Source organism: Littorina saxatilis, linkage group LG2, assembly GCF_037325665.1.
Source record: "Littorina saxatilis isolate snail1 linkage group LG2, US_GU_Lsax_2.0, whole genome shotgun sequence".
NCBI classification, from domain to species: domain Eukaryota; kingdom Metazoa; phylum Mollusca; class Gastropoda; order Littorinimorpha; family Littorinidae; genus Littorina; species Littorina saxatilis.
The window spans coordinates 39,999,591-40,010,315 of record NC_090246.1 but is presented as its reverse complement, the minus strand read 5'-3'; the positions used below and the strand labels follow the sequence as shown (position 1 = coordinate 40,010,315).

Here is a 10,725-nt window from a genome sequence, read left to right as displayed (position 1 = left end):
ACTATGCAATACAATAGTATACCTTCACTTTTAGGTTTGAATAGAGTCAGAACGCCATTTTTCAAACACTACCACCATATTGTACAGAACATTTTGAATAATAATGTGTGTTTTTTTGGTGTGTTTTTTTTTTATAAATTTGCCAAGCACATCATTGTGGGGCTTTTTATCAAAAATCAAGCATCCGTCTACAACATATCATCATTTATCAATCAACATTTACATAATAATGTTGTTGTTAATCTGTGTACAGGTGCAGTGGGCAACTGGGAGGTTATTAACGATGTGAAACCGTATGACGAAAGCGGCACTCAGGATGACATTCTCTCCCGGGAGGAGTTCCTGCCTTTTAGAGCCAGCAAACCAAGACCCAAACCAGCACCACAGAGTGAGTATAGTGTGCCATTCATTTGTTTCAAGAAAGAGTTATTTTGTTTTATTTCCTCTTGAAAAAAAAACTTCTTTGCAACGACAGACTTTGCGAAAGTTTAAATAAAATTTAATATCATAACCTTTTTGATGTTTTTTTTATCGGCTGACATTTTGAAGTGAGTCTCAATATTGTTATCAGCTGAGCAGCATCAACACTAGCCTTAGAAGGAATGCTCCCTCTAATATTAAAACAAATGTAGAATTAGTATTAATCTTATTAAACATTGCTTCTTATAACGTTCTTTGCAACACTTTTGTATTCGCACTATGATATTTTGAGCACTTTAGTTTAAACTCGTTTTTATTCATTTGTTCCAGAAAATGTCGACAGTTCGAACAGCAAAAAGGTGACGAAGGCTCCATCCCTCCCAGTTAAGGGAGGGAATTATATCGGAGAAGAAGAGTTGCTGCCCTTAGGTGTTCAAAATCATGGCAACAGGCGTCTTTTGCAAGTTCCCGTGGTACAAGGTCCTAAACTTTCGCCTGAAATGGAACTCCTACGAAGACAATTGCCTTCAGAAGCAGGTATATATCTCATTGTCCATAGTATATTAGTATTGGCAGCTTTAGCAACATTGCATAATTTGGTGAATTGATGTCTTAGTCTCTATGAGCATTCTCCAAGCAAACAACTATTTGTTTGAAATTTGAACACTAAAATTGAATATTACACATGTTTGGTCACAGTACACGAGCAGGGCTATGCATAGACACATTAAAAATCCTCGAGGTAAAAGATATGGTTAGTGCGAGTCTTCAAATCTTGCTGCCAGAGAATCTGTCCGTTAAACTGAGTTAGATATGTCCTTGCATTGGCCTACCGTGAACATTAATTTCCAGTTATCTAGCCGCAACCTCTTGCGGTCTCATACACTTCCAAAACTACAAACCAGCATAATCGGAGGGTACACACAATAGTAATATCCGCTTCGTGTTCGTGAGCTCCGACAAAATGAACGGATTTGACAGCCCGAAATAGAATCTCGGGGTTTATTTTGTCTTCGCGCATTCTTTTCGGGACGTCAACCGGTGTGTGTGTGTGTGCGTGTGTGTGTGATCCGGCATGCGCTTCTCGGCAACTAGAATTTTTGGTTGCTGCACAAGTGAGACGAGAAGAGAAAACAAAACTCGCTTATGAACGGAACAATTGAACCGCGATTTACGATCTATTGCTTTTCACCAGACAATCAAATCTGTGTTTTCTAACGTGACACGGACCGGCACGGTTGGCCTTGTGGTAAGGCGTCCGCCTCGTGATCGGGAGGTCGTGGGTTTGAACCCCGGCCGGGTCATACCTAAGACTTTAAAATTGGCAATCTAGTGGCTGCTCCGCCTGGCGTCTGGCATTATGGGGTTAGTGCTAGGACTGGTTGGTCCGGTGTCAGAATAATGTGACTGGGTGAGACATGAAGCCTGTGCTGCGACTTCTGTCTTGTGTGTGGCGCACGTTCTATGTCAAAGCAGCACCGCCCTGATATGGCCCTTCGTGGTCGGCTGGGCGTTAAGCAAACAAACAAACAAACAAACGTGACACGGCCCGGGTCACAATACTAGAGGTCATAAACTTTGATAGTAGAAGGGACATGGAAAGGTTTATGCTAGGCCTACGTGTGATTTAGCTTATGTTGCTAGAAAGGCTGAAGGTCACAGGGGCGGTCAGAATCGCTTGGATTGAACAGGTGGTTGAAGGGGGCATTTTGATGTAAATCTATAGATGGCTTGCAAAAAACGAAGTAAGCAAAATGTATAATTTGAAAGACGTAATTTTTTTCGTAGAAGTGTCAAAAACCCAAGAGCCACACACTTGAATTAAAAACATGTATAAGCAGGAGTGCTTGGTTTTAAATATTGATTGTTTTGTTTCTCCAAATGCCTTGAAATAGAGTATCTGGCCAACTCTCTCTCTCTCTCTCTCTCTCTCTCTCTCTCTCTCTCTCTCTCTCTCTCTCCATGAGCTTAAACAAAATCCGTCGAACAACGATGACGTAACGAAGCACAGCAAAGCGTAGGTTTTATTTCCTGTCGAACACAACAATATACATATGCGCTTTATTGTTTGGCTTAATCGGCACTGCGTTCAGCGCACTGATTTGACCTCTCAGTTGATGCAACACACACACGCAACTATGAAAGGGTCATTATAAACTCGGTAGTGTGCATAGTGACAGGGGTGGAATGTTTATGGATGATTTTCTTTCTTTTTCAGTGAACCTTTCAAGTGCCTGCAAGGAATCTGACGACAGTGATTGTCTCTTCAACGTGGATGAATATTTAGCCAAACAAATCACAAGCCGGACTCTGGAAAAAGCAGAGCAGGGTAAGTAACCACATTAATTTTGTGTGAACCGTTGAAGCTTTTTGGATGTGGCTGAGATTGGGGCGCGCGCGTGTGTGTGTGCGCGTGTGTGTGTGTGTGTGTGTGGGGGGGGTGGTAGGGAGGGGAAGTGATTTGTGTGAGAGGGATGGGGGGGGAGGTGGAGGGGGTGTTTGTCTCTCCGTCTTTTTGTGCGTCAGATTACGATAGTTATAAAACCGTAAAGAGAACAAGAAGGAACGGACAACAAGCGAGACAGACAGACGGACAGACACAGGGCCGGACCCAGGGGGGGGGGGGATGGGGGGGGGGTTCCAGGGGTTCCGGAACCCTACCCCTGGAAAAAGCATGTACCTTGCTTTGAGTGGTTTTTTTGGGGTTTTTTGGTTTTTAAATAAATTTTGTGTGTGTCTCTAACAAATTTTATTCAATGTGAAATCCGATGAGAAAAAGGTACCCCCCCCCCCCCCCCCCCACAATGCTGCTCTTAACCCTCAAAACAAGGCCCAGAATGCACCAGATTGCGCAGATTTTAACCGTTTTTCAAACATTTTCCGGGGGAGCATGCCCCCGGACCGCAGGCGCGCGCTTGTGGCTTCGCCACTTCGCTGATTTGCCCCCCCCCCCCCCAAAAAAAGGAGGAACCCCCCCTTACAACTCATTTGGTCCGGCCCTGCAGACAGAAGGGCAGGCAGACAGACAGACAGACAGACAGACAGAGACAAAGAAGCAGACACAGACATGCAAACAGTCACACAGAAAGACTGATTTAACTTTATTCAGTACATGTTCATTACTTCATATCTGTTTCTCAATATTTTGCAGACTTTGAATTCGACGACAAGGAACGCGATATTGTTCACGTGAGACACAAACGTCAGGCACAAACAGCACCTGACCCCGATGATATAAACGATGAAGGTTCCGGAACTTCTGACACTGATAGTAAGTAAACATTATGTCATCTTGTAATGACGTCATGCACAGATTACATCAAAAATGCAAACCCATGACGTCAGCTTACCTTGTCCGGACATGTTTTCAGTAGAATTCAGGTTCTTAATCGTTATATATTAATACTATTATTTGTGTTGCAGTTTCAGAGATTTTATTTTCAAAATATCACTGGCTGTGTGTGTTGGAATAAGGATTAAAAAAGAAAAAGAAAAAAGAGAATAAAACAAAAGTTTAAAAAAGGATTGAAGTTAATACATGACAATTTTGAGTCGAAATTGCGACAGACGAAAGGTGTTTGATGATGTATATCCTGCTAACAGTTACACGTAGTCATAAGTGAGTGAGTGAGTGAGTGAGTAAATCAGTGAGTGAGTGAGTAAGTGAGTGAGTGAGTGAGTGAGTAACTCATTGACCAGATGAGCGAGCGAGCCAACGAAGGAAGTATTTCATGTCAATGTATGTCTGTTTCTGCAGATGTCTACACAAACACCACAGCGCAAGTGGATGAAGGCCAATATTACATAAAAACCGAGGTGGGGTTCATAGTGGGCGGAGCTACCGTTACTGATGAGCAGAAAAAACAATACCAGAACGTTATAGAGAATCAGGTGTGTATAGCAAATTGGAGCTGATCGGGTTTTCCAGTTATTGGTATTTAATTCATTGTATCACTCGTGTTTTTGATTTGATTTAATGACTGTCTGCCTGTCTGTCTGTCTGTCTGTCTGCCTGCCTGTCTGTCTGTCTGTCTGTCTGTGGGTCTCTTTACGTGTCTGGCTGTTCTCTCCAATGTCCTCCCAGATCACAACAGCCAAGCTCGCTTGTGAAATGAAGAAACCAGCCATCTCAGACATTGTTTGTTTGTTTATTTGTTTGTCTGTTGATGCTCATAAAACGTGTTATCGACATGTTTCAAACTGAACTTTAATCTTGTATTTCCAGATGGCGTTCATCTTCAGTTCTATTCCGGGTTTCAGCAAGACGATTGTCGGGGAATTAGTGCTAGAGTGAGTATTCATCAACACACAAGACCTGTTTATACAGACCTGCCACATAAAGAGCTTGACATTTCAACACTCTTCAAGAAAGACATGTGTGTTTAACAGTTCATGAATTTGAATGTTGGTGTTTGATAACCAAAGAAATCAAAACAAAAGAAAACGCAAAACAAAAACACAAAAACACCCAACAACAACAACAACAACAACAACGTCACCACCACCACCACCACTAACAACAACAACAACTACCACCACCATCACAAAAAACAACAACAACACCAACAACAACACAACCAACACCAGCTTTCTCTCTCTTTGCAGGAATAGGAGACTCAAAGCGAACGTGACTTTAGTCTTCGACGGCAGTTCTCTCAAGTTTTCAGCTAACAAAGTGGGCGAAACCAATCTGCTGAATTCCCTCAGGAACGCAACTATTCCCCAGTACAACAACATCACCATCAACTTCAATGGGACGACGGTGAAGAACGACCTTATAATCGGCGACGCTTTTTTGAACCAAAGTGAGCTTTATTACGTTTTGGTCAAGTTTTGATCGAATCACTGTTTTCAGATCTAGACCAATTTGATTTGATTCACGCGACTAGTTTTCTTTTGTAACACAGTCTTAAATACACAGCTTGCAATGAAAGCCCCCCCCCCCTCCCCAAACGCACATACTTACACACACACACACACGTACGCACGCACACACGCACACACACACACACATACACACACACACGCACGCACGCACACACACACACACACACACACACACACACACACACACACACACACAACAGTATTTGTTTTTATGAATCTTCGTCATCTTTTTTGCGGATTTTCGTTTTTAAACTATGAATACTTTTCTTCTTTACTCGCAGCTCGGGAAAAATTGTTCGACTACTGCTCTTCCAATGACCCATGTCCAGACGGTCCTGAGTACAACATCGCTGAGTGCGTCAACACAGGCTTTATGTCTGGCTACTGCCCGCACAAGTGTGCGGCCTATCCGTGTCGCAACAAAGCCCTTTGCGAGCTCAACGAAAACTACGAGCCAATCTGCAAGTATGTACACGCGTTTCTTGTGTTGGTGTTTGGGGGTTGGAGGGAGATGGAGAGGGGGGGGGGGGGGGGGGGCTTTAGGTTATGTTTATTATTTTTTATTTCGTGCGTGTGTGGGGGGGTGCGTTCCGACGTGCGCGTGTGCGTATCATTGTTTCTGCCTGTCTACCTTTGCCACACAATAATTATGCTACTATGCTCTCATTTCTAACATAATGATTTTCGACTACGGAGGTCACGTTATGTGTCTAAGGAAATGTTCTACCTGGCTTTTGCTGATACATTCTTGAACCTTCTTCCTTACTAACAGTGACATTTTGTCTGTGCTTGCAGTTGTGGTGACCTTTACGAGGGCGCTTTCTGCGAGGTAAAGAAGGAGCAAGAGCAGGGGTTGACGACAGGGGAGACTGTCGGCGTCGGCCTTGCTGGTTTCGCTGTGGCTGCTCTTCTTCTCAGCTGTTGTGTTTACATCGTTTTCTTCAGGCGAAACAAGTGAGTGCCTTTTAGTGAAAAGTTACATTGTTTACCTCAGGCAAAACCAACGATTGCCTTTGATGAAAATGTACATTGGATTCCTCACGCAAAATCAGCGAGTGCCTGTGATGAAAATGTACATTGATTTCTTTCAGGCAAGACAAGCGAGTGCTCTATCGTGAAAAAGTTACATTGGTTTCCTCAGGCAAAACCAGCGAGTGCCTTTGATGAAAATTAAGATTCCTTTCTTCAGGCGAAACAAGCGAGTGCCTTATAGTGAAAAGTTACATTGGTTTCCTCAGGCAAAACCAGCGAGTGCCTTTGATGAAAATTGACATTGCTTTCTTCCGACGAAATAAGTGCCTCCTAGTGAAACTTTACATTGCTTTCTTTAGGCGAAACAAGTGCCTCATAGTGAAACTTTACATTGCTTTCTTTAGGCAAAACAAGAGAGTGCTTTTTTGGGGGAATATACATTGTTTTCTACGTTTCCGCAGTCTGGTTTAATGGTGTTACTTTTGTGTGTGAAAAAGAGCAGGACTCTTTGTCATTATTTGTGTTTTGTCTCTGAATCTGCCTCAGCGTCTGACTCGACTCTCTCTGCCTGTCTTTTGGACGGTTTGTGCCTTTGTCTTTGTTTGTATTTTAGTGCCTTTGTGTTCAATTGCTAGTTGGAGCATCTTAAATTAAAGTAGTATTTCCTATATCTCAGCAACCTTTGCTGAGTAAGGCACATATTAATCCCACTCAAACTTTGCTCGAATGTTTGTGTGTGTGTCCTCGATGGGATTTTTGTTCTCTTTCTAGTCATTATTTTTACTGTTTGCCAGTATGAACTGAATACTAAATCTGTTTTTTGGTTGTCTTTTGCAGGGGTGTCAAGTATACTTACTACGAAGACGAAGGCTCTCAAGACAATCTTACAGATCCTACCAGTATAGCAAATTATGTGAGTATAAATCTTCTCGACATTTTTCTGCTGTAATATATAGTATCGCACTCATACTTTTGACTCTTTTATACTTGCTGCGTAATTTGAATATATCCAGGATGCCACATTTACCATGCTTAATGAAGACACAGTCCGTCCGTCCTTTCTTCTCGATTAGCAAATGTTGAATGTGGCAGCTTTTCAGAACATAGTAAACGTGATTATACAAATTAAAGAAAATATTTAAATTCCAGTTTTTCTCACACTGTTAAAGTTTACCAAAGATGCATTTGCCACTATCTTGTTAACGGTTATTCGAGAGTAATAATTATCATTTTAGGACCTTTTCAGAGCAGATGGAAAATGGTGTGCTTACCTCGCTTTTTGCCTTTTTCAGTACATCGACAGACCGATCATTTCTGCAACTCCTATTCCTGTTTTCAACTCACATGAGGGTTTCGACGCATGATGAAGGACTTACACACCTCTGCAATCCTCGTCGAAATGTGATTGTTTTCTTGAGATGCCGCAAGACTCAATGTAATATGGCCATCTTCAGTTTTGTCCATCTTTACTGACTTGAACTCTCGTGCGCATGCTCCGAGAAGCAACCGGAAGATGCTTTTTTCGCTTCCGCCCAAAAGTGCCGAATACTTGCCCCGCAATAGAGGAAGCAGACTGGCTTGTAAGATCATATGCCTCTTTGTGCATTGACCAGACATGCATTTCGAAGACTTTCGATTTAGGTTTGCAGAAGTGTGACAACAGATCAAAGGTGTATCGTTCGGAACTTCACCAGAAAGCAACTACGGGTATTGTTTCTTGTTTCGTCTGTACCTGATATGTGCCGGACAACTTTTGGTTTGAAACAATAAGGAAAGACTGTGTAACAGGAATGCGGTTATGTTGATTTTGTTGTTGTAGTTTGGGAATTCATTTATGTATAGGCTACTTAGGACTTCACTCCCTTATCCGATTAAAAACAAGTCCCTATTTCCGCGCAACCTAGAGAAATAGGATTAAAAAAACCACACACTCTAGTTTCTAGAAGGTGAATGTGGCAAAGAAATGCGAAAAAAAAGTTTAAAAAAAAAGAGAGAACAGAATTGACATACGCGATGAAGTGGACGCAAAGCTTGCAGGTTGGGTACATTTTCTGAATAAGAAATCCTTACGCAGGGACAATGCTTTGCATACAATCATATTTATTACCCCCGCGAATGTATGCAAATCTTCTTAGTCTGTGTTCTTCCCTCTCAATGTTAAGGATGCAACAACAGAATGTCGTCTGCTCACAGTTCGGCATTTTGGTTAGTAGATTTAGTTTCACAGTGTAGTTAAGTCAGGAGCAACAGACAGTAATAGAAAAGTTGTGAAATAAAAAGATGCCATTTCATCGACATTGAGTTAGGACACAATTCATACGGCATGGCATTTTGGACATGTTGTGTGGTTCATACCGGTAACCGTTGTGCTTTCATGGGGACTGGTGTTACGTTTTCTTCGTGGGGTAAGGACAATTGTGTCTCTGTGTGGGTTCGGCGAGAGCCTCATTCCGTGTGCCAATGATAACAAGAAACAAAGACAGAAATGAAAGCGAAGGAAAAATGGCGCTTTGAGTTGATGAGGCATCACAAATGCCGGATATGTGTGCACAAATGTTTTCACAAAGCAATCGCTCAAGTATGCATGGTTTGTGTGCGTGTGGGTGCGTTCATGAACACATGATATATGCAAGCGTGTGTGTTTGTTTTGGGGATGAATACGTGGTTTTGTGTATTGATTGCAAATGTGTGAGTATATGTAGTCTGAAGCGTTTGAAATGTTACTCGTGTAATTTGTTCATCGGGCACAATGACGAACTGCTGTCTCTTCTGTATGTGATATGTTATTACTTGTTACTACTTAATATGATGAATTGCCTATTGTCTGTCAAGTTGTGACAATTGTTATGAATGTCACATAATATAATCAAAACTCGTCGTATATCCCATGATACATCAAATTGGGGCGTTGTACCATTGTTTTGTTGTTGTTGTTTTTGTGGGATAAACTCAAAGTATCTGATTATTCAGTTCTGGTAGACCTTATTTATTATCGATTCAAGTTGCATCTGTAACAGGAGAAAAGGATGTGAGCTTTGATTATTCTGGCTTTGGGGAAGCCACCTTCTTTGATCCTGTCACAGCCCTGGGTGCTTATTGTATAACGTCGTTTTATTTTGGGGGGCACCTTTATATGTGGGCTTCGTCTTTGTTTGTTTGTTTGTTTGTTGGTTGGTGTTTTTTGTTGCCAGCGCTGGTCGTTAGCATTTTCACTTTGGCATCCCTTTAACTAAGTCCATCATTAGTCAATCTGTGTGTGTGTGTGTGTGTGTGTGTGTGTGTGTGTGTTTGTGTGTGTATGTGGGAATGAGCGTGAGTGAGAGAGAGAGAGAGAGAGAGAGAGAGGGAGAGAGAGAGAGAGAGAGAGAGAGAGAGAGAGAGAGAGAGAGAGAGAGAGAGAGAGAGAGAGAGAGAGTGTACGTTTAGTAAATGCACTTAAATTCGTCCTAAGCGTAATCTGTCTTGACAATGTCAATAAGAAAATGTCTTGAACAAGCAAACAGAGTTTCGTTCTGATATAAGTAAAGACTAAAAATGTGTCCGAACCCTCCCCCCGTGTACACTACATTGGGTGTGCACGTTAAAGATCCCACGATTGACAAAAGGGTTTTTCCTGGCAAAATTGCTTAGGCACAGTTAATAATTGTCTACCTATACCCGTGTGACTTGAAATAATAGGCCGTGAAAGGTAAATATGCGCCGAAATGGCTGCAATCTACTGGCCGTATAAAATTTCATCTCACACGGCATCACTGCAGAGCGCCTAGAACTGTACCCACGGAATATGCGCGATATAAGCGTCATTGATTGATTGATTAAAAATGTGGTCAGCAGTTTCAGAACAGACGGGTGTTTTTCCCCAAATCTTTCAATAGAAAGGATTCCTTGCGCTTAAAAAAAAAGAAAAGAAAAAATATTCATTTGGATACATCGAATAATTTAAGGATTGTTATAATTAAAATGAAGAAGTCAAGAAAATGTAGTTTAAAGGTACCTTCGTAGAACAAGTTCAGAGAACAAAATAATTAGCTCTCATTAGCATCTCATTAGAATATGCCATGTGATCATCATGATTATAATTCTCATTGGGCGCTGGTCGCCTGTTTGATGCAATATATCCGTCACAATGTGTTTGAATGTTTTTGCACACAATTAGGTCAATTTCATTATTTATGAATGTGCCTTTGATTATGCCATGTCGATAAACTTGTTGTGATTGTTGTTGATGTTACAAATGCTATGACATTTAGAATGTCAATAAAGAGGGATTGAACTGCAGACGATGAGTGTCGGTTTCTAAGCAAGAAAATGTATGAGAGATAGAGAGAGAGACAGAGAGAGAGATGGAGAGAGAGAGACAGAGAGAGAGAGAGAGGGGGCGGAGAGTAAGAGAGGGAAAGACAGAGATAGGTGGAGAGAGAGAGAGAGGGAGGGGGGAGAGTAAGA

At 41.8% G+C, this 10,725-nt stretch overlaps 2 protein-coding genes across 2 annotated transcripts; both read left to right on the top strand.

The window, feature by feature from the left end:
* Nucleotides 1-253: 253 nt before the first annotated feature.
* On the top strand, nt 254-4,742 carry LOC138958985 (uncharacterized; the record flags this gene model as incomplete). The annotated part of the gene is given in 6 exon segments (XM_070330335.1): nt 254-388; nt 751-957; nt 2,639-2,749; nt 3,572-3,691; nt 4,178-4,311; nt 4,646-4,742. Coding segments are annotated over 6 exon segments (776 nt in total), but the record flags the coding sequence as incomplete, so codon positions are not given.
* A 289-nt stretch (nt 4,743-5,031) lies between these two features.
* LOC138958983 (uncharacterized) lies at nt 5,032-9,241 on the top strand. Its single transcript, XM_070330334.1, has 5 exons — nt 5,032-5,225; nt 5,589-5,772; nt 6,103-6,261; nt 7,117-7,192; nt 7,572-9,241. The coding sequence occupies exons 2-5, from the start codon at nt 5,681-5,683 to the stop codon at nt 7,641-7,643; spliced, it is 399 nt and encodes a 132-aa protein (XP_070186435.1). The 5' UTR covers nt 5,032-5,225; nt 5,589-5,680; the 3' UTR covers nt 7,644-9,241.
* Nucleotides 9,242-10,725: the final 1,484 nt, after the last annotated feature.

Bases quoted from the DNA above. Each gene is read 5' to 3' on its own strand.
- LOC138958983 (XM_070330334.1), top strand. From the start codon at position 5,681: ATGTCTGGCTACTGCCCGCACAAGTGTGCGGCCTATCCGTGTCGCAAC. The intron at 5,773-6,102 runs GTATGTACACGC...CTGTGCTTGCAG, and splicing joins AACTACGAGCCAATCTGCAA to TTGTGGTGACCTTTACGAGG. The intron at 6,262-7,116 runs GTGAGTGCCTTT...TGTCTTTTGCAG, and splicing joins GTTTTCTTCAGGCGAAACAA to GGGTGTCAAGTATACTTACT.